This window comes from Diadema setosum, chromosome 13 (genome assembly GCF_964275005.1).
Source record: "Diadema setosum chromosome 13, eeDiaSeto1, whole genome shotgun sequence".
NCBI classification, from domain to species: Eukaryota; Metazoa; Echinodermata; class Echinoidea; order Diadematoida; family Diadematidae; genus Diadema; species Diadema setosum.
The window spans coordinates 26,519,941-26,544,007 of NC_092697.1; the positions used below are offsets into that span (position 1 = coordinate 26,519,941).

The following is a 24,067-nucleotide window of genomic DNA, read 5'->3' on the forward strand; positions in this document are numbered from 1 at the left end:
TGAAATATCATACTCGGGACTCATCCTCAACGAGTTAAAGGAGATATCATTTGTAGATGACAGAATGAAGTGCTGAAGACATGATGAGAAGATAAACAAGAGACCCAGTGGATCAAGCCCTCACCTGAGTATTGCAAATTCACCTTCAAAGGAACTCTTTCAGATTATTACCCAGAAAGAACACAGCAAACTTTGGGGGGGGGGGGGGGGGGGCTTCAGGGGCCTCCATATGGGTATGGGGTCCATTTGTATATTCTACAATTGTTGTATTACAATGGCAATAGTACCTATCAAGTTCCTAGAAAATTTGACCATGTATTTTCAAAAAGGAGATAAAAAGATATGAAACTGGTCCCAAATTTAGTCTGGCCCCAAGGGGCCATCCCCGGATCTGCCATAATCGAAGCTTGGAAAGTACACTCACTGGTGTACTCTGAACATTTCTGGTTTGAATAGAGGAAGATTCGTTCATGCTTCTCCAATTTGGGGGCTCTAGGGTACCCTGGGACACCCAGGGTGACAAGGTGTTCACTTGAACAATCACCCTGGTGATAATACAACGTGACAAGTTTGGTGACAAATTTGACTGTGATTTCAAGAAGAAGATGAAAATATGGAAACTGGCCCCAAATTTGATCGCCCACCCCACAAGGCCAAAAAGGGGGCACCTCCAGATCCGCCATGAGCAAGCTTGAAACCACAGTCACCAATAAACATACTCATAGCACTACCTTACCTCTATTACAAATGTACTTCTGGTTCTACAGAAGATTTTTAAGATTCCTTAACCCGTTCCACCCACAAGTCTCGAAGAACCTTCAATGCCCTTAAACAAGATTTCTTTTGCCTGCTGACAAAGAATGGACAGGTTGGTAATCCACCTTTGCGAAAGCAGTCAAGCAGTGCATGATTCCCCTTCCAAGGCAAACTGTAATGTGCCATTGAACAATGCAAAATATCGATTGGACTTGAGATATTGGTAAAACATTTCCTGGGCTCGCAAATAAATCTTTTGCTACATAGTATATATGCTATGAGGGCATGTGCATGGGGTCCACAAAAGTCAAAATCTAGTGAGGTTAGGCTAAATTGCTATGTGCATGTCTTCATACGAGTATTGCACTAAAACAAGCACATTATATTACCTTGGAAAAGGCAAATTATGCAAAAATACAAATAATCATAGACAGAAAAAGAACAGATAGCAGAAACTATAATCTTTTGATAAAAGTCATAAACATGAATTCAGGCCACAAATGCAGACACTCTTGAGTATATTTTGGGAACCATGTATACCAGGTTCTTGATGCCATGGGGACCTGGTATACCGGGTTTCCATAAGGAACGGGTTAATTTGGAAGACAGGGAGCCCTCTAGGGATCTCCTGCAGCTAGGACAGAGACAGACAGTGACATCATACAACAAGTCTTGTTTTTAAAGATTAATTGTACACAGGCATCTGGCAGTTATTCTCATATGTTAGTCATTACTCGCATAGAAACAACAGGAATAATCATATAGACAGTGACTTTATATCAAAATTGTGACTTTGAATGACAGCTCATTCAATAGACACGGAGCTGGACAGCATCACACCATTCTATGCATGGGGATGATGACTTAACTTTCATTCTAACACTCACATGATTCTTAAATAATATCTCATTCCTCTTAAATCTCCCCTAACACGTTGCTGGTGTATCACTGATTTAAGTCGATGCACATTCTGGTGGGTTTTTCTTTGAGGGCAGTGGGGGTAAAATTTTCCTTGTACTTCATTCTGTTCGGGGCAATTCTACCGGTAGTTTATGTATTGATAATTGGTAGTGCTTGTTTGCTTGCTTGGTTTTGTTAGTAGGTGTGAACACATCCCCAAATCTAAGTAACTTCCACAAATACATGAATACACATCCAATGGGATGAAGATCCTCATTTTACCTGTCAGCAAGAGCTGCTAGCACTATAGAGTCCAGACCACCAGAAAAGAGAATACCCACTCTGCTCTGCGCTTCTGGGACTGGACAAGGAGGGCAGCAGACAGGTTGGCCCTTCTCCCCGCATACTGACTGTCCCTCTTCCTGAGTAGCACAGTTAATTTCCTCACTGTGAAGCGCATGAGGGTGCAGTGGACTCGGTGTGCCTTGGGCCTCACTCATTGATGCTGAAATACCACATAGTCCGTCACCGTGGCAACGACCATCATCATGCTCTCCAGAACATGCGGTCCCGGATTCTGGGTCAGCACAAGAATGCTTTTCATCTCCCCCGCATCCATAAATAACACATTCCGAGTCGGCTCCCCCCGAACGGCTCTGAATGCCGGCGTACTCCTCTCCGCGTGATCCGATTTGTTTGCCATCGATGTTACATAAGCGACCACCGCAGCCTCCGGGAAGTGTGGGCAATTGTGCATTCACGTCACTCACACTGCACATTGCCCTCTTGGCGGAGTATTCTTTCCGGAGGGTCCTCTCGGTCCTGCTTAGATCTGGGCAGAAGGAAGTCCGGCGGGGGACCCCCATCACCCTCACCCTGACTGCATCCTCTAGCACCTCCAAGAGCTGCCTGGCCGCCTCCGCCACGTCGTGGGTTGCTTGGAGCGAGGTCCCGTCACCCTCCCCTCCGACTGCTCCTCTGCCTTCCCGCATAGCAGACATTGCGTCTGGGTCGGGAATGCCCGTGTTGAGAGGAGCCACGGGGCTGCACAGGGCACACCATCCAACACTGCATCGGCAAAGTTCACTGAACTGGGGGCACGGGTTGTCATCCCTCGACGACATCGTCCAGACTTGACTACAAACATCACCGGAGGGGGGCGACGGGGATGAGACTCGCTCTGGGATGGACGATGGGAGTGAAGTCTTTCGCTGCCATGGATACCATCTCACGTCCAGAGAATGAGACAGTGAGAAAGCTGCCAAATCTACACTGTAGATACCACAGGCTGGAACCTCTCTCCATTCTTCCACCTAATTGACACATATATACGGTAATCATGAATGTAATGGTATCACAAGTAAAATACATCTACAGTGAATGAATGAGGACAAGGGATGAATTCCAACTTTCCACAAACTTTTCAAGCATCAAGAAGATGGCATTTTGGTATCAGATTTAAAGTAAGGAATTGAGAAGGAAGCAAGTTGCTATGGCATATGCATCACTGATAAGCTGAGTTTTTCTCACTGTTTATGCAAATGAATTGGACTCATGGCAATTTCAGTGATTCAAACATTCATATTGCAGAGAAAATTGAATGACAATTCTTTTGCAATACAAAAATTCATATCAACACTTACCTCTGATATCTCACTCTATTGCTTTCTGAGAATGGATCATTATTTTCACTGTCTTGTACTCTAGATCAATGACAGATATCATTTTTCCATTTTCAGAAGAAATGGATGGCAGAGGAGGTTGTGGTAGCCTGAAATTTTATCATTCTCCTACCAATTCTTAGTGATGATATTTGTTCACATTTTTACTGGTTAAAATAGCAAGCTCAAGTGTTTTGTACGGGTCATTAAATTTATTTGTTTATGAACCTTATTAATCATTCAAATTTTCAAGTCTATAATGTCATTATGAAATTTTGTTGTTTCAGTCTTTTCTCTTTTGTCTATTAGTACACCAGGGCCCCGTTGCTAGAAACTTTGCGTTTAAACGCAACTTGCAACTGATTGTCACTGGCCAATCAAAATCATTGTTGCATGCATGTCTTCTTAATAGGGCAGACCCTGAGCCAATCAGAATGGTTGTTTCAAAATTAGCAATTATTTGCAATTGATTGCAACTTTCTTGCAACGGGGCCCAGAGGTCACAAATGTTGAGTTCTTGCTTATTGATTATCAGCTGGAATGGCACTTTTTTACCAGTTGTTGTTGTCTTTTTCATTAAATGTGATATATGCACAACACAAACATATATAACTATAATTCATGTACTTGAATTGATGCATTTTATTCTACCATGCCCAAGCAGTGGATTGAATCAAATTGTAATTGAATTAAATCGAAGCAAATCAAATCAAAAGAAACATCTTCCACACAACCCTACTCAAGACTAAACACTTCTTGGACATTATTTCAATACATATTTTCAAAACCAGCGGAAGAACACTACATTGTAAGTGTCACTTTGCAGTAATATTTTTCTCCACAGAATTCCTCATTCATTTGCTATGCACAAATTCAAACATACCTGTACACACACACAAAAAAACAACACAACATACACACACACACACACACACAAACAAACACACTCACAAAACATACACACACAATAAACACAATCACACTCACAAAACATACACACACAATAAACACAATCACATTTCTCCTGATTTGCAGTGTGTGGGAACATGTGTATTCTCCAAGAAGCATGTTTAGAAGACTTATGGACATAATTTATAAATTCCATTTCTTTCTTTTTATTTTGGGGTACGGAAGTGGGGCTGAAATTCAAGAACTAAGCATCTTTCACGTAGATAGTCGTTTTATAGAGGACACACACTCTGCGAACAATGCCACTGTGATGACACAAGCCACAGCGCTCTTTGTCTAAACTCAATACCACGTTATGATGATCTGTAACACTTGTTTCTCTACATGGTTACATAAACAATTTTCCATTGAGTCATGCCATCCTTCATATCAGGGCTGCACATGACTCTTTACAAATACTCTTTTTTCTTGCAGCATACCATGAACATGGGTGGCAAAGAATGCGGACCCTGTTATTTCGTCCACAGATAAACCAAATTGCGCCATCTTACTGCCCCATCAACTTGGCACCAATCAGCAACAGTGCTGGGTTAATTGGAGTAGACTTGCCTTATCCAATAAGAGGCAGCCGTTCAGAGTTCAAACACATGACCTACTTGTCGGCAGCTCATCAGTAGGCCACCATGGAAGAAAATCAAGCGATAAAAAAACAAACAGTAACAACAATGACAACGACGACAAAAGCGCCAGCAAAGAACTCATTCACCAGACCGAATCCCGCTAATTGGGCACACGTACGAGACACGCACGTGATGTGGTTTCTACATTCTGAGAAGCGTTGCGTAGTCTTGACTCATCCAGACATGAAAAGCTTCTGATCCAGTATTTTATCTTTTCCCATATACCTGGTACGCTTGTCTCCGCTCAATCGGGTCATGTCTGGCAAAGAAATTCTCACCCGATTAAGCGGAGGACCTGACTAACCAGAAAGCACGTGAGTTGATTCCCAACGCAGATACCACATACTAATCACACACCTCTATGCATCATACACACAGCATGGTACGGTTTGTCGTGGAATGTACCCGATTAAACAGAAAGTACCGTACTTGGGGTTTTTTTTTCCCCTGTCCCTAATGCAAATGGCCATGGTTATAGCATCTAAAAAAACAGCAACTTCCACAATGAGCAGTCATGCATTACTCAGGCGCCATCCTTCCAGCCTAGCTAAGTTTGCTAATTACTCATGAAAAACGGCAAAATAAAAGAGAGAGAGAAAAGATGTTTTGCAAACCTTTCCAATTTACCATCCACTTTGACCTTTTGACCTGCCTTTTTCTTTGTTTGCATTTTTAATTGATGACGCTGTGTGAAAAGCTTCATGTTATCAGTTCATCACTGACCTTGCGGCAGCAAGTGTTATTATAGGTGTCTGGTGAGATCTATTTCTGTTTTTTTTTCACAACCTCCTCATATTTAATCTGATCAAATGTTTTTAAACATTGTTGGAGTTCTCCAATGAATGTGATGATGTTAACTTTTGACCTTGACTGACCTCTTCACCACAGCGACATTATTCAATAGCAATTCTTTTAATTCATCAAGTTTGTCTATACTTCAAATATCAATTTCAAGTCTACCAAATATTTACAATTTATTTCCCAAAAGAAAATTGTGCAATTCCAGATTATGACCTTTGCCATATGTTTTGACCTGTGACAGCTATATATCCCAGCATGCCATACCACTGAATCCCTTTGTGCTGCTCTTAATCATCATCTTAAAGAAAAAAAAAAATGTTTCAATGCTGTACATCCATGGGACAGAAAAAGGTCATATGACCTCTCTTACTGCACAGGAATCAATATTTCTGCTGACATGGTCTTTCATCATCAAATTATTCATCTGGAATAGACATACCAGGCGATAGAAGTTTGCCTCGGGATACAAATACATGCATATTATACATGCCTGCTTGAATAAACCTATCATTAAACAGGACCTTGCTGTGGAGATGCACATGCCCACCACATGTCAGCCAATCAGCTTTGTGCCCAGCCAGTTTACCTGGACACGCCCACAGGCTCTGCATATCTGGAATGGCTGGGATTTCTTCTCATGAAAATGCGTGGGAGGGTATAATACCATGTAGGCAACCCATCACATGTAAATAATCACCGATGTAAAATATGCAGGTAATTTCTTCCATATATGTGTACAGTACCCTACCAATATCTATATTTATAGTTATACACACCCAAATAGAGATCCTCACAGTATTTCATCACCTCCAAAGTTACCTAATTTTAGGCAACGCTCAAGGGTTTTGTATGCAGTTCAGGATGTAATGACCATGAAAAGAAGAGAGAGAGAGAGAAAAGCAATGCATACAGGAGTAAAAACAACACAAAAAAAAAATCAGAAGTTTTCTAAAACAAGCCAATATCATCTCTTTAAAACCTCACCATAGTGATTCACACACCAGCACACTGACTGTTGAAAAGGCACAGAGAGCGTCTGCGTGATAAATTAGCACTCAAAAAGTGCCAACAAAATACAGGTTCTACAATTTGGTAGCATAGTTGCAAGCTCTTTGTTAAAAAAAAAAGAAAAAAAAATCGCCACAGCTCCTCTATCGTCCTCTTCTCTCTGGAACGGGGAGGGCGCTGGAAATGGGTCAATCCAATTAAAAGCTAAAGCTGTCAAGAAGATGGTGTTGAGCAGATGGACCTCAATCCGATCCGATACCGCTCGACACCAAGTTCCCCGTGGTGATTGACAAGGGGACGTACTCCACGGCACAAGTCAGCTCAAAGAGCAACGGCAAGATCATGATCATGTTCAATGTACCGTTGACAGTGAGGACAACGTCTTCGCAGGAGTTGCGATGGATCGTCGAATGTAGCGATTCGTCACTGCTCCGTCTCTCAACATCGCAAGCTTTTCCTCCATCGCTGTCAACAAGTTGGCACATTTCACCACTCTGTTCACACTTCACCACTCTTCCACCTCACTCGCTACCACAGGTCTGTTATCAATGGATGCTGCGCAACCCAAACTTTGATGGTTTTGTCACTGTCTGAGACTTCATTTTATTTTTCTTTTGTATTTTCTTCTTCTTGTATTCTTGATTACACATGACAGGACCAAAACTTTTTTCACTGACACATTATTTTGTTTCTAATGTGATTTTCTTTACATGGAAGAATTTTGGGCAACAGCATGATCGATAACTTCAATTATCACTAGGTAATTTTACTAAAAAGAGAAGGAGGAAATAGGTTAATTTCTTGTGCATCATACATATTGCAGATCTGTAAAAAGTACACAAAAGGTGGGAGTGCATGGCCAATGCCCAAGTTTGGAGCAAGAAATGCGTAAGACCTTTTTTTTTTCTCTAAAGATATTACAAACTGTTGGGACTAAGTGATATGCATGACCTTTTACTGAACTTTGGTCCTCCTGGCACAAGTCACATACTTTTAGACCTCAAGCGATTTCTTTTCCCTTTTTTTTTTCTAGCTCTTGTTGACTAAAGCAAATGTGGTCTCACATGATTTTGTCACTCCTGTGGCAGAAGCAAACCTTGTAACCTATAGTCTCTGCTTTTTGATAATATATAATTTTTGATATATATATATGTAACAGTATGGTTTTTTGCTAAAACAAAAGGAAAGAAAGATTTCCAAGAATCAAAAAATTAAACAAAAAGTAACATAAAAATACATTTTCTGGAAAATGAGTCACCCTGCGTCATTCAGGAAGTCCAATCCTTCCGGTCACATTCTCCACTTTTACTTGCCAAATTTGGGCATAATGTCCACTCTCTGCCCTCCTTGGGTCAAGCTATGACCTCATAGCCAGACATAGCCCTCCACCCAAACAAAGTGGCAGTAAAAGTGACGTAGAACTGTGCGTCGGTGGATTGGAATTTAAAGTTAAAATATATCTTTGGGAAGGGTCCTAAACCCAATAAATAGCGACGTTTTCCTCTCCTCACTTCATATTGGAATCTTTGACAACGAAGAAACAGCAAGATATTGTGAAGCAGAGCGAGTGATCGGGAGTCAGCTATCTTTGTCTCCGGCAGGGGTAAGTTATCTTCTTTGTCAAGCTTAAACTGTGAAGTCTAGTTCGAGTCTAGTATGTTGTCCAGATAGTGTTAGGATTATCTATGAGCTGCTACTTGCGCTATAGATCAGTGATAACATTGTTGCTATTTCAAATAGAGTTGAAATAGGGATCCTCTGTTATGTTGAACAGAGTGATGCGAATGTGCATGGGCACATCATGAGATTTCATTGTCGTTCATATATATCTGACTTCTGAAATGTATGGCTCAAACCTGCCTCAGACTCAGATTGGTTGATATGACATTGTTTATCGGTTATCGAGCTCCTACATTATGTGAGTGGACGTTGAGTTGAGTTGAGTTGACAAATCGGAAGAACTTGTTAGAAAGCTGGTTAAAAGATAGACTTGACAATTTGGAGATATATGTTCATTCCTGCTTTCACAACATCTTGTTAGCTGACATTGTGTGTGTGACGACATTGTGGAGTAAACACTCGTGAATGTAATGTTCTAGTCATATTGGAGTATGCACTGGCTAGGAACCCCCCCCCCCCTCTCTCTCTCTCTCCTTCTTCTCCTCCTTCTTCATTCTTCCTCCTAATTCCTTTCCCTATTTCCATATCTTGCCTATTGAAGATGATAGGAGTGTTTAACGGTATAAGGCCCGGTATTGAATGTATACTGGAGGTTCTTTGAGAGAACATAGAATCTTGCTTTATTATGTTGAGTTGTATAAGAGAATATTGAGATATCAATATCTATACTTTGAAGTTTGATTCATATTGATTCTTTGATGTCTGTTAATTACATTTTTGCTAATCATTCTGCTTTAGATGCATTATTCTGATATATGTGACTACTTGCCCAGTTAGTGAGACATCTATGAATTCGAGAGCAGCGTAGAACAATTCATTCGAGCAAGAAACACTGTGACGTCAAGATTCTAGAAAACAGAGCAAATTCACTTTAACCTAGTGAGCGGACTTCAGACAGAAGGTCATTGACAATCCTCTCTGGTCAGTGAGAGAGCATTCTTGACACATTTACGACCTAGGAGCTTTCACATGGAAACACCTGTTAGAGAACAGTAGAGCTATAGTTAAGCCAATATAAACGCTTTCACATTGGAGTTTGTATCAGAACTTCTGACATAAAGTTAACTCTTTGGACTGTATAGAGAAACCTAATGCGAATTAGAGATTTGCTATTGTAAATATGTACTTATAATGGAATAGCTATAATCACGCGACTGAAACGATTACTCAATGAGCATAGCATGAATATATCAGGATTTAACCATTCATTGCTGAAATGTCAACAATCAATGACTATGTGCCAATTACAAGTTGCAGAAATTATATTACTGAATGTCGATACAGAGTGTATTACGATGCAATGATGCAATAAAGCATCACGAATAAGAGTGAACACAACTGAATTAAGACTGTGTATGCTATATTAATGTCAAATATTCATTCATGTATTCAATGACAATACAAATGTACTCATTATCCCTTGTACATAATGTTTACATCTTTCAGGGTTTGGGTTCAGTTGATGATCAGAACCTGCGAATAATAAAGAACACCCGTAACCAACATAGTGAGTCCCGGCTCTATTTGTTGTCGTTACAAAAAATTGGCGTCACGGACAGGATTCGCAGATCACTGTTCACCTACCTGCCCCTTTGCTGGAGAAAATGGAGAAATCGGAGATTGACGCCCTGAAGGAGAAGGTGGCGGAGCTGGAAGCCAAGCTTGAGGGAGAACGGGATGACACCAAGGACCAAGCCTCAGCAAGCACAACTACCGGCATCCAGCCCATCTTCTTGACACAAGGAAGGCGGCTGGAAGTCTTCAAAGGGAAACCGGTGAAACCAGGAGATCCAACCGTCCAGGACTGGATCATAGACATGAAAAGCCAGCTTGCTGTCCGGAACTTGGGTACTTCAGAGCAGGCTGCTTTCGTCCGTGATCACCTAGGAGGGAACGCCCGGAGGGAGATCCTTGGTCGTGGTGATGCTGTAGCCGAGGACGTGAAGGAGATCTTCGCTACTCTGGAGAAGGTCTTCGGGAGTGGGGACTCTCTTCCGGTTCTACTCCAGAAGTTCTTCAGCTACCAGCAGGCTCCAGCAGAGGGACTGCTGGAATGCTCACTCCAACTGGTGACCCTCTATGACCGCATATGCTTCCTGGACAGCTCCTACAAGGGCAGCAAGACGGAAACTCTAAAGGGACGGCTGGCGGAGACTGTTTGTGATGAGGGGTTGCGGCGAGAGCTCAGACGACTGAACACCGAGTCTCCCGACCTCGACTTCTTTGAACTCCGAGACCGTGCCCTAAATTGGTTTGGGCTGTCGAGGAAACCTAAGGCAGCCACCTTGCAGGAGACCTCGACGAGCGAAAAGGCAAGCATCCTGGATATCCTGAAGAGGCAGGGTGACCTTCTGGAAAAGCAGCAACGTCAGATTGAGGCGTTGACTGCTGAACGTTCCAGCCGACCAAGGATCACCTGTTACTACTGTGGGAAGACTGGCCACATTCAACGTCAGTGCAAGAAGAGGATGGCAGACTTGAATCGGGCCAATGAGGGTCAAGCTATCACCAAGCAACCGGCGTCACAAGCCCCAGCTGAGGCGCCAAAAGAGTAAGGCCCACCGTTGAGAGCCAAACGGTGGGTAAGGAATGTCATGGCTCAGCAGTTTTCGAGAAGGCGGTGGGAAGCTGTCCGGAGGTGTCGGTGGATCTTGGAGGGGTGAAGGACGTCAGATGTTTGCTGGACACTGGTGCGCAGGTGTCTACGATTACAGAGTCCTTCTTCAATGAGCACCTCGCTCATGAAGAAATTGTTGACGTTTCAGAGTTCATCTCTATTACAGGTGCACAAGGTCTGGCAGTTCCTTATCGCGGCTATGTTGAGTTGTCACTGGAGGTCATGGGAAAGAGGTTTCCGGAGATGGGTTTCCTCGTCATGCGTGATCCTGTTCACCCGCCCATGGCCGAGCGTAAGAAGCTTGTTCCTGCTGTCATCGGATCTAACGTCCTTCGAGACGTCAACAAGGCACTGAAGTCCACGTCAGAGAGCCAGTTTCAGCAGACACTAGCAGAGTCCAGTGAGGGAACTGCATGGGTCCATGTCCTTGCCCTGTATGAAGAGGTGATGGCCCGGAAACCCCAAACGACTACGGAAAAACGTTATCAAGTTCGGTCTGGTGGAAAGAAGCCCATTCTTCTACCAGCAAGGTGTAGTATTACGGTAGACTGCACTACGCATATGCCTAGACAACCTTGTGTCGCAGTTGTTGAGGAGAGGGATACCTCAACACTACCAAATGGACTCGTTCTCCTACCTACTCTCGTAAGGGTGCCCTCCTCGGGAAGAGTTCCTGTCCAGATGGTAAACTTCAGCAACAGCGACATCTATCTTCATCCTAGGACGCCAGTTGGTCTGCTGGAGCTGTCACCAGGCAATCTAGAGTCATCATCTGAAGAGCATACTGTTGGTCTGGAGGAAGCATACAGTTCGCCCTCCTCGACTGGAGCTATCAAGGAGATGATGGAGAGGATGGAGGTAGACGAGGAGATCAAGACGTCCCCAGAGCAGCTTCAGGCAGTCGAAAAGCTAATCCAGAAGCACTTTGACAGGTTTAGCAGAGATGACATGGACATTGGGTACTGCGACAAGGTGGAGCACAAGATCATCCTCGATGACGACCGCCCCGTACGCCTACCCCACAGGAGGATTCCCCCACATCAATGGAACGAGGTGAGGGAGTACCTTGAAAAGTCCCTAAAGCAAGGCATCATCAAAAGGTCATCGAGTCCATATGCATCTGCAGTGGTTCTTGTTCGGAAACGTGATGGTAAGCTACGACTTTGTATTGACTACAGGTCCCTGAATGCCAAGACTCATAGAGATGCCTATCCCCTCCCCCGCATCGAGGAAGCCCTGGATGCTCTGAAGGGTGCTAAGTACTTCTGCAGTCTAGACTTGGCACATGGCTTCCACCAAGTTCCCATGGCAAAAGAAGACAGGGAGAAGACAGCATTCCGAGTGGGGACAGGAGGTTTGTATGAGTTCTTACGAATGCCGTTTGGACTCTGCAATGCTCCTGCAACCTTCATGCGGCTGATGGACCTGGCATTCGGCGATCAGAACTTCCAGTCTGTCCTCATCTACATGGATGACATCCTCGTGTTCGGATCAACGTTTGAGGAGACCCTTCAACGTCTTGACATGGTGCTAGGGAGACTGGCGGACTTCAATCTCAAGGTAAAGCCAGAGAAATGCAACCTCTTCAAGAAGGAGCTGCGTTACCTGGGCCATGTAGTTTCTGCAGGAGGAATATCACCCGATCCGGAGAAGGTCAGAGCAGTACAGGAGTGGAACACCCCTCAAACTGAGACTGAGCTTCGCGGATTCCTTGGTCTATGCAGTTACTACCGGCGCTTTGTACCAAAGTATGCTGAAGTGGCGGCACCCCTGCATGCCCTACTGGGGTCAACATCAAAGAAGAAAAGGTCAAAGAGGACTGCAGAGGTCAAGGCTAGGACTCCACTGTCTGAGGCGTGGAATGCGGACTGTTCTAAGGCAATGGAGGACATGAAGCGTCATTTGACGTCAGCACCAATACTGGGGTATCCAGACTTCAGGGAGCCGTTCATCCTGGAGATAGATGCCAGCCATCTTGGACTGGGAGCTGTGCTGTCCCAGCAGAAGGATGGTAAGAAGGTGGTCATTGCTTATGCAAGTAGAGCACTGAGGCCGAATGAGAGGAACATGCAGAACTACAGCTCGATGAAGCTGGAGTTGCTGGCATTGAAGTGGGCCGTAACCGAAAAGTTTAGGGACTACCTGATTGGAGCTAGCTTTACGGTGTACACGGACAATAATCCGCTTAGTTACCTCAACTCTACTGCAAAGCTGGGGGCCACAGAGATGCGCTGGCAGGCAGAACTAGCTCAATTCCAGTTCCAGATAAAGTACAGGCCAGGGAGGATCAACACCAATGCTGATTCTCTCAGCCGGAAAAGACTGACCATGGACGTCAACGTGGGAGACTGGAAGAGATGGAATGCTGCCCTGAGACCACGATCCCGGAAAGAGGCACCATTTTGCCGGCTGCACTGAGAACGACAATCGAAGAGGTGGCAGAGTTGCAGTGTCATGATCAAGTTCCTGACAAGGAGGTGGGTTCAACATTCACCCTACCGTCCATACCCAAGGAAGATCTTGTAAGGATGCAACATGGCGACGCAACTCTCTCTAAGGTCTTGGCTTACAAATCCAAAGAAGTTCAACCTTCACCGCAGCAGTTGATGGCCGAATCAAAAGCTGTCCGAAAGATTCTCCGTGAGTGGGATCGCCTTACCTTTAGAGATGACATCCTTTATCGCAAAGTCTTGATTGCTGATTCAGAATGTTACCAGTTGTTCGTTCCAGAGACCTTGAAAGGACGGGTGCTTCAGGCTGTCCATGACCAAGTTGGACATCCAGCCTCGGAGAAGACAACTGCTCTTGCCCGTCAAAGATGCTACTGGCCCTCCATGGCTGATGACGTCAAGAAATACTGTGAAAACTGTCAAAGGTGCCTGCTGTCAAAGTCCAGTAACCCCAGAGTGAAGACTACAATGGGAGCGCTCATTGCCAAGAAGCCACTCGAGATCCTGGCGATCGACTTCACCACGTTAGAGCCGAGTGGGAAGATCGAGAGCGTCCTGGTGATGACAGACGTCTTCACTAAATTCACCCAGGCTGTACCATCTCGGGACCAGAAAGCCTCAACTGTGGCCAAGCTCCTTGTCAACCACTGGTTTGTCCGATTCGGGGTGCCAAAGAGGATCCACAGTGATCAAGGAAGGAACTTCGAAAGTCACCTCATCCGAGAACTCTGTGCCCTCTATGGTATCCAGAAAACCAGGACAACACCATATCACCCAGAAGGTAATGGTCAGTGTGAGCGATTCAATCGCACGCTCCACGATCGTCTTCGCACTCTCCAACCACAGCAGAAGAAGAAGTGGACTGAATTCCTGCCAGAGATTGTGTATTCTTACAACTGTACACCGCACTCTAGCACAGGGTATTCGCCCTTCTATCTTTTCTATGGTCGGGAGCCAACACTACCAATTGACCATGTGTTAGGAGCAGCCACGCAGCAAGATGAGGATGCAGACGACTGGTTATCCTCACACCACCACCGTTTGCAGACTGCTTTCAACTCTGCTGCTAAGATGACGGAGAAGCAAGCTCTACGACGACAGGCACGGGCGAACGCCAAGGCGACAGACGAGGGGCTGCGCATAGGAGCCAGAGTCTTCCTTAGGAACCGAGTGTTGGGGAGAAACAAGATCCAAGATGTTTGGAGCGACATCCCCTACAAGGTTGTCGCTAGACCAGACCCGACAGGCAATGTCTACATTGTGGCCCCCCTACATGGTGATAAGGCACACGAAGGAAAGGCTATACACCGCCGTAACATCCTGGACAGTCGGCAACTTGTCCCCGACATTGCACCTGATGTCCCAACGGAGGCAGAGGCATCTCTAGCTAAAAGTCCAGATGTGCCACAACAGGAGAGCGACGACAGCACACCGATGGTAGTCCACGTGAAATTGACAGCGGGACCAGAAACGACAGTCGACGCTACACAGGTGCAGCATGAAGGAGGCGAGAGCGATCATGACGACACCAGTAACGACAGGGACGACAATCAACAAGGTGACAGCGCCATCGTGCCTGTGGCGGATGACGGCGAAGCAGTCATCATGAGGGAGGACGACCTCCCTGCTTTGGAAAAAGCAGGGGAGCGCCCAGAGGATGGACCAGAGTCAGCTCCACCCCCAAGGCGCTCGGCTAGGCTGCAGGGAAAGCCGCCGCCAACCGTCACTGAGGAGATTCTCGCAGATGTCAGCAAGTCGCACTTGCTACTACTTACTCTACTTTCGGGTAGAAATTAAGAGTCTCATTAATTGACATTAAATGATTTTGTTTATTGGTATGTTGTCAGGGATGCCAACATGAAGCAGGGGAGAGTGTAACAGTATGGTTTTTTGCTAAAACAAAAGGAAAGAAAGATTTCCAAGAATCAAAAAATTAAACAAAAAGTAACATAAAAATACATTTTCTGGAAAATGAGTCACCCTGCGTCATTCAGGAAGTCCAATCCTTCCGGTCACATTCTCCACTTTTACTTGCCAAATTTGGGCATAATGTCCACTCTCTGCCCTCCTTGGGTCAAGCTATGACCTCATAGCCAGACATAGCCCTCCACCCAAACAAAGTGGCAGTAAAAGTGACGTAGAACTGTGCGTCGGTGGATTGGAATTTAAAGTTAAAATATATCTTTGGGAAGGGTCCTAAACCCAATAAATAGCGACGTTTTCCTCTCCTCACTTCATATTGGAATCTTTGACAACGAAGAAACAGCAAGATATTGTGAAGCAGAGCGAGTGATCGGGAGTCAGCTATCTTTGTCTCCGGCAGGGGTAAGTTATCTTCTTTGTCAAGCTTAAACTGTGAAGTCTAGTTCGAGTCTAGTATGTTGTCCAGATAGTGTTAGGATTATCTATGAGCTGCTACTTGCGCTATAGATCAGTGATAACATTGTTGCTATTTCAAATAGAGTTGAAATAGGGATCCTCTGTTATGTTGAACAGAGTGATGCGAATGTGCATGGGCACATCATGAGATTTCATTGTCGTTCATATATATCTGACTTCTGAAATGTATGGCTCAAACCTGCCTCAGACTCAGATTGGTTGATATGACATTGTTTATCGGTTATCGAGCTCCTACATTATGTGAGTGGACGTTGAGTTGAGTTGAGTTGACAAATCGGAAGAACTTGTTAGAAAGCTGGTTAAAAGATAGACTTGACAATTTGGAGATATATGTTCATTCCTGCTTTCACAACATCTTGTTAGCTGACATTGTGTGTGTGACGACATTGTGGAGTAAACACTCGTGAATGTAATGTTCTAGTCATATTGGAGTATGCACTGGCTAGGAACCCCCCCCCCCCCTCTCTCTCTCTCTCCTTCTTCTCCTCCTTCTTCATTCTTCCTCCTAATTCCTTTCCCTATTTCCATATCTTGCCTATTGAAGATGATAGGAGTGTTTAACGGTATAAGGCCCGGTATTGAATGTATACTGGAGGTTCTTTGAGAGAACATAGAATCTTGCTTTATTATGTTGAGTTGTATAAGAGAATATTGAGATATCAATATCTATACTTTGAAGTTTGATTCATATTGATTCTTTGATGTCTGTTAATTACATTTTTGCTAATCATTCTGCTTTAGATGCATTATTCTGATATATGTGACTACTTGCCCAGTTAGTGAGACATCTATGAATTCGAGAGCAGCGTAGAACAATTCATTCGAGCAAGAAACACTGTGACGTCAAGATTCTAGAAAACAGAGCAAATTCACTTTAACCTAGTGAGCGGACTTCAGACAGAAGGTCATTGACAATCCTCTCTGGTCAGTGAGAGAGCATTCTTGACACATTTACGACCTAGGAGCTTTCACATGGAAACACCTGTTAGAGAACAGTAGAGCTATAGTTAAGCCAATATAAACGCTTTCACATTGGAGTTTGTATCAGAACTTCTGACATAAAGTTAACTCTTTGGACTGTATAGAGAAACCTAATGCGAATTAGAGATTTGCTATTGTAAATATGTACTTATAATGGAATAGCTATAATCACGCGACTGAAACGATTACTCAATGAGCATAGCATGAATATATCAGGATTTAACCATTCATTGCTGAAATGTCAACAATCAATGACTATGTGCCAATTACAAGTTGCAGAAATTATATTACTGAATGTCGATACAGAGTGTATTACGATGCAATGATGCAATAAAGCATCACGAATAAGAGTGAACACAACTGAATTAAGACTGTGTATGCTATATTAATGTCAAATATTCATTCATGTATTCAATGACAATACAAATGTACTCATTATCCCTTGTACATAATGTTTACATCTTTCAGGGTTTGGGTTCAGTTGATGATCAGAACCTGCGAATAATAAAGAACACCCGTAACCAACATAGTGAGTCCCGGCTCTATTTGTTGTCGTTACATATATATATATATATATATATATATATATATATATATATATTTGGCAATGCTTTACTTTAAAACGTTTTTTCTCTCCAACACAAATCACTACCTATTCTCTCTCCCTTTCTCTCTTCCATCTTTCCACCCTTTATGCAAGGTAATCTATCGATATGGTACCTTGGTCGCCAAAATCAGGTCTACCTTGATGGGGTAGAAGTCACTGCGTGGGACTCCGAGGGACTTCCCTTAAATTGTGATGCTACTAGCCACAGTCTGTCACATAGATGATACATCAGGCAATGTTCATGTATGTAAGCCTACCACATATCTACCCCAAGATGAGAATGTGAGGGGTATATTTAAGGACAGATAGAATAGAGACAGATGGAGATGGAGAGGGAGAAAAGTAGGCAGACTGACTGATAGGTGGGAAGATGTAAGATGGATGGATGAATAGGTAGATATATTAGATATATTAGATATAATGACAGATATATAGACTGATAAATAGACAGGTAGCTGGATAGATAGACAGGTAAATCGATAGGTAGATAGATAGATAGATCATGGATAGATAGACAGGTAGATAGATCATAGATAGATAAACAGATAGATAAATAGATAGATAGATAGATAGATAGATAGATAGATAGACAGATTATACTGATAGATTATTCTGATAGATAAATAGATAGATAGATAGATAGATAGATAGATAGATAGATAGATAGAGATATAGATAGATAGATAGATAGATGAAGAGATAGATAGATTATACTGATGGATTATTCTGATAGATAAACAGATAGACAGATAGATAGATAGATAGATAGATAGATGGATAGATAGACAGATGGATAGATAGATAGATGGATAGATAGATATATGGATAGATAGATGGATGGATAGATAGATACAACTAGAGCAGGACAGATAAAGGAACAGGGACAGGTAGACATACCGGTACTCAAAGAGAAAGAGAGAGAAAGAGATAGCAAGATAACAGAGAGATAGAATCTTGAAGAGAGAGACACACAAACAGAAAGAGAAAGACAAGAGATATGGAAAGATGAGATAGGTGAGAGAAAGGGGGAGGGATAGAAGGGAGGGGGAAAAGAGAGAAAGAAAGATGGAGGGAGAAAAGAAGAAAATGATTCTACAGTCTCTGGAACTAAAAGGAACCCAGCCCTGTGGTTCTCTAACCTCTGATTGGCGTCGGGGGAGCTAACCCACTTTCTACACACCTAATTCACTTTCTGCACCAACAGGTGCTGCTACTTGTTTACAAATCCCATGAAACCACATTGATGCATTCCTGGTCTTATTGAACTTAGCCTCTGCTTGGCTGCTGATATTGCGGATGATTTACTGAATGATATCAAGCACCATCTCCCGTCATATCGGTAGCAGATATACATTTCTCTCCCCATCTCCTCTCTCTTTCTTTCTCTATTTTTCCATAATATATCTTGGGAAGGGGGTACGGAGGAGTACTGGTCACATGGCATTGAAGTTCATGGGGGGGGGGGAATGAGGATTGTATCACGAAACATGATGTGTCACTTTTGCTTTTACTTCACCTGCCTGCCTGAATGAGCTGTCTCCTTGCATTTCCCCTGCCATCTCTCGAGCCCGCAAACTCGGAGAATGAGCAACGACTTTATTGCCAGCTATTTTTCTTCGCCCCCTCTTCTCCTCGGACCCGCTCAGCTGGGTGGTGATTACACGGCCAAGTGAGTCAATACCGCAGCGTGCAGTTTTTAGGGTGAAGCACTCCCAAACACCAGCTGTGCGGGCAGGTGATTGACACCACATGAATATTACCCTTGTTAGGCTGTTATCGTTCTTTAAAGGCATAATTTACCATTTGCAGATGAAACAAAAACCCCAGCTTTAGTGCTTTAAAATAGTTCTAAAATGCGAGTTATGGATAGGAAAACCACTGTAAAAATTTGAATCCGTACAATTGATGCTAAGTATTGTTGAATACACAAAATGTGAACAACAGTTATGACAAGAATGTTTCCAGACTAAATCGTCTACAGTTATGGTTTATTGAGACAAATACTGATATCTCCTTATATTTTAGGCTTTATTACAAAAATTTTATATGGTAGGATGTTTTGTGATACAACAGACCTACACATTTGTATCGACATTTGTGATATCTCTAACATTTTTTAAATCACTGATCCCAAAGGTAAACAGGACCTTTAAAAGCCGTGATCAAACTGCTCAGAGTCAAGTTCTTTTCTGTCTTCTGCTCAACAGACCAGACTCAAAGGTAAGGTGCAGGGGTAGTTTCCTGCCTTCTTCCAGCTGGCTTCTGCCTCATGTAGACCTATCCATTTTAAACCATGGCGATCCATTCCAGCCACAGGATCCTATGTCACATGCACCAAACCAAAATCCATTTGCTATCTTTTTCAATTTGATTTTTCAATTTCATTATCCATTTCTCACAATTTAACAACAATAGTTAGGTACAACAATTTAATCCCTTTACTTTCCTTTTACACCACTAGTTCTATAGTTAACAACACAAGACTTGCAACACAGGAACAGACTGACCATGAGTAACAAGTTATTAAGTTGCTACATGGTACAGTTGAACCTCTCGTATCCGGACAAGTCGGGACCGGGGCTCATCCGGATAAGGGATTTGGCCGGATACGGGAGACTCAATGCTTTATACATGTACATATACATACACATGTACTGATGTAGCCCATTGTAGTACCACATGTAGTAATGTGTATACTGCAACCTTTTCATTGTTACATTTGGGGATGTTTCGGGATGTTGAAATGTCTGAAGGTAAGCAATTTGGAAGGAAATTTGATGCAATGTATGATAATCATATTGGAAGTAATATGTAATTCATGTGTGTTTGGGTAGGAGTTCTCAAGGAGTTGGGAATCCCCCTTTCTTCCCGTAATTATTAAAAAAAATCACGGCGAGATTGCGTCCGGATAATAGAGAGATCCGGATAAAGGGAGGCCGGATAATAGAGGTTCAACTGTATGTTAAGTTTTTGAAAGGGACTGGCTGCAGTATTGCTGCACTGTGAATTTGGTTAATTTTATTGCAATTTGCAGCAAATTGTAATTTACTGCAGGTGTGGAATATGATATTCACTTTACTATAGCTGAGAAGAGAAATCGGCAGCAATAAGATGACATGGACACACATGTTATCAGGTGCCTTGGCTCAGGAGTAAAGGAACATTCACATCTTTCACAAAGTGACCTGAATATACAACAGTGTATTTCTATTGGATATCAACAGAATATGAATTAGTCACAATACACTATCAATAATATCGGGCATTAAAGCACATGCCTGCTTCCAAAATCTTTCTTCCAAGTTGAGTCAACATCAATACATTAAGGTCCCTCCAAGATTTCACCAGGAAAGTGAAAACTTGTATCTCGAAACAAACCAAATTCAAGTCTTCCCAGGTACTAGATGCCTTTCTTTCACATTTATCAGTCCCTCATCAAATAAAACATACTTTCTGATGTTTACCTGTTATTGTATTCTCTCTATTCTGCATGTGTACATCTTCTACAATGACTTCTGTTTTCTCTCTATGTACTTCCTCTTTACTTGGCACAGCAAGACAATTCTATTTTCGAGAAATTCCCTCTCTTTCCTTCTTCCTTTTTTTTTTCTGAGTGTCCTTCAAATATTTCAAAGAACTGCTCCAGAATTAGGTCAACATTGCCATGAATGACAAGATATTTGGAAGGCTCCCCAAGCAGATGTTCTACATTTGACTGCAAAACAAAACTCCTGTGCACAGTTGGAGGAGGAATGTGCATCTTGAAAACAGGGCAGAAAGAGAGATTTAAAAAACAGTAAGATACACAACCAGTTTAATTTCATTGTGTATTTAGATATTACGCACATTTCCATCATATAGCATTCCTATGACAACCCTTAAAGGACAAGTTCACCTTCGTATACATGTCAATTGAGAGAATGCAGCAATATTAGTAGGACACATCATTGAAAGTTTGATGAAAATCAAACAATCTGTTCAAAAGTTATGAATCTTTGAAGTTTCATTGCCGCAATCGCTGGATGAGAAGACTACTACAGCTTGTGATGTCACATGTGTAGAATGATATAAAGAAAATATAAAGAAAATTCAACAGATTTTCACTTTTCTCGCATAATAAAAGAACACTTGACTTGCCTCTTTCACAAGGCAGGGGGAATGATATTATCCTTGACATATATCAGTGACAAGTCAAGAGTTGTGTGAATCGGTCTACACATGTGACATTATACACTGTAGTAGTCTTCTCATCCAGCAGTGACTGTGAAGATACTTTAAAAATCCATAACTTTTGAACAGATTCTCTGATTTTTCCCCAACTTTTACTGATGTGTTCTACTAATATTGCTGCATTCACTCAATCCACATGTATATGAAGGTGGACTTGTCCTTTAAGCTTGTCTGAGCTTACTCTGAAGCTACTCATGTCAATTAGAATGGACATTATTTTGAGCAAGAGCCCTACAGGCAGGCAAACATTCACTCATTGCACTTGCTGACTGTGAGTTAATCAATTTTTCCAGGAAAATGAGCAAGTGGGTTTGTAGCATCATGCATGCAAATTGGAGTGCTGAAATATATTTTAGATTTTGTAAATGTATTCAAATGCTATGCATGCTTTGTTCACAAAAGAACAGCCACAAAGCTTGCCAGAGGTTTGCCCTCTCTAGCAACAACTAAATGAATGCTAATACTGAATTCCAGCTTTAGAACCTTACTGTAAAACGAGGAATTTTCGCGTGCACTTTAATTTCGCGAATTTCGCGAGCGCCAAGATTCGCGAAATTAAAATGCGCGCGAAAGTTCTTGTTTACACTATATGCATTGAACGCCAGTGGCACTTCGCGAAAATTTCATGCCACGAAAAAGGCTGTCAGCTCCAATTCGCGAAAATTTCATGCCGCGAATATATCATGTTTTACAGTAACTGGATGAAGCAGGTGAATAAAAAGGTTCATTACAAGGCGGTACAAAGAGAAATATCCATAAATTGTAAAACATTACAGAAATGTTCTATTGAATGCTCAGCACCAGATCATGATTTTTAACACCCAAGTCTCTCCCTGGGTGTATTTTTGTTAAAGGCATAATTTATCATATGCAGATGAAACAAAAACCCAGCATTAGTGCTTCAAAATAGTTCTAAAATGTGAGTTAGGGATAGAAACAACTGATGTACAAATTTGAACCAGTATAATCGATGTTATACAAAACGTGAACAATAGTTATAATAAATGTTTCCAGACTAAACTGTCTACAGTTATGGTTTAATGAAAAAAATAGTGATATCTCCTTATATCTTTAATAGTCTCTATTGCAAAAATTTCATATGGTAATGTTTCGTGATACAACTGACCTACACATATGCATCAAAAGCAATATCTTGAACAATTTTTTTTAATCATTGCTCCCAAAGGTAAACAGGACCTTCAATATCTGTGGAGTTTAAAAAAAAAGCTGCAGAATTTGTGCATTATCATTCTGAAATCTTACAGAAGGGTGACAATGCCTTTAAAAGCTGTCTCTACCCAAGGAAAGCCAATGCCATGCCAGCCAAGCTTCAACTCCACAGGCTTCTAATTACACCACAAGTTGCTAACCGCAGGCCAATGACACCTGCATGATGTACAATTACAGCATTTACTAAAAGGCCACCACACAAGGTGCAGCTTTCTTTTATGATAGATATATATTTTTTTCTCTCTGTCTCCTTTTCTCAACTTTTCTTCTTTTTTTTTTTTTTGGGGGGGGGGGGGGGGAGTTTCAGCAGTCAAAGGCAGTTGAAGTGAGATAATGCTTCTCAAAGTTAATCCATTGAGGACGAGTTCCGAGTATACTCGCCGGGCAGGTGTCTATGGGAAATGCGTGTTGTAGCAAAATTAGTCCGTCCTCAACGGGTTAAGATGAAACTCTCTGGATACTACAGACACGATGAAGCATTTCTTATGCTATCTTTCAAGGTTTAGATACGATCAGCTTTTAATAGATGGTAAAGACATGTTTGAGGATTACCCATAGATGTTCCAGCTGAAGTTTAGATATAAAATTACCTCTTAACAGTAACGACATGTGGCACAAATTTTCATGCTAAATTCCACAATTCCACACTGTAAACGCACAAAAGGTCAAATGCGGTACCAAAATTGGCTGCGCATTTGGCCAAGCTCTGGAGGTAGTCTCGGCAGCGGCTCAGCCCGGGCTCGGCCTGGCCTTTTCTCACTGTAAACGCAAACTGGGCCAAATGCAGTACTAAATTGCGACCGGCGCACTCCAAGTAATAATCATTTGTTTACAAGCAGAGCGCCACTACGACAAAATATTGAAAGGTTTGAATTAAAAGCCCGGGCCGAGCCCTCCACTGCAAACGGACAGAATTGCGGGGCCGGGTTGAGCCCGGGCTCGGCCCAGCCCTGCACTGTAAACGGGATCCAAGATAGTAAAGACACACTTTGAGAATTACAAATAGATGTTACATCATATGTTTCTAAAGATATAATCGCTTCAAGAAAGGAAGGACGTGTTGCACATATTTTTTTCTGCTGAATTTCAAAGGGTACTGTAGATACACATATTGGTATCTGTGTGGTATGAAAAAAAAATGTTACAAAACTAATACA

General features: G+C 42.5%; 1 protein-coding gene across 1 annotated transcript in view; it reads right to left on the reverse strand.

Annotated features, from left to right (window-relative positions):
• The window catches only part of LOC140236722 (asparagine synthetase domain-containing protein 1-like), a 68,286-nt gene that overhangs the window by 31,070 nt on the left and 13,149 nt on the right, over positions 1 to 24,067 (reverse strand). The window contains exon 6 of the mRNA XM_072316646.1: positions 1,939 to 2,969. Within this exon, the coding sequence (XP_072172747.1) occupies positions 1,939 to 2,969 (1,031 nt within the window). The remainder of the gene's footprint in view (positions 1 to 1,938; positions 2,970 to 24,067) is intronic.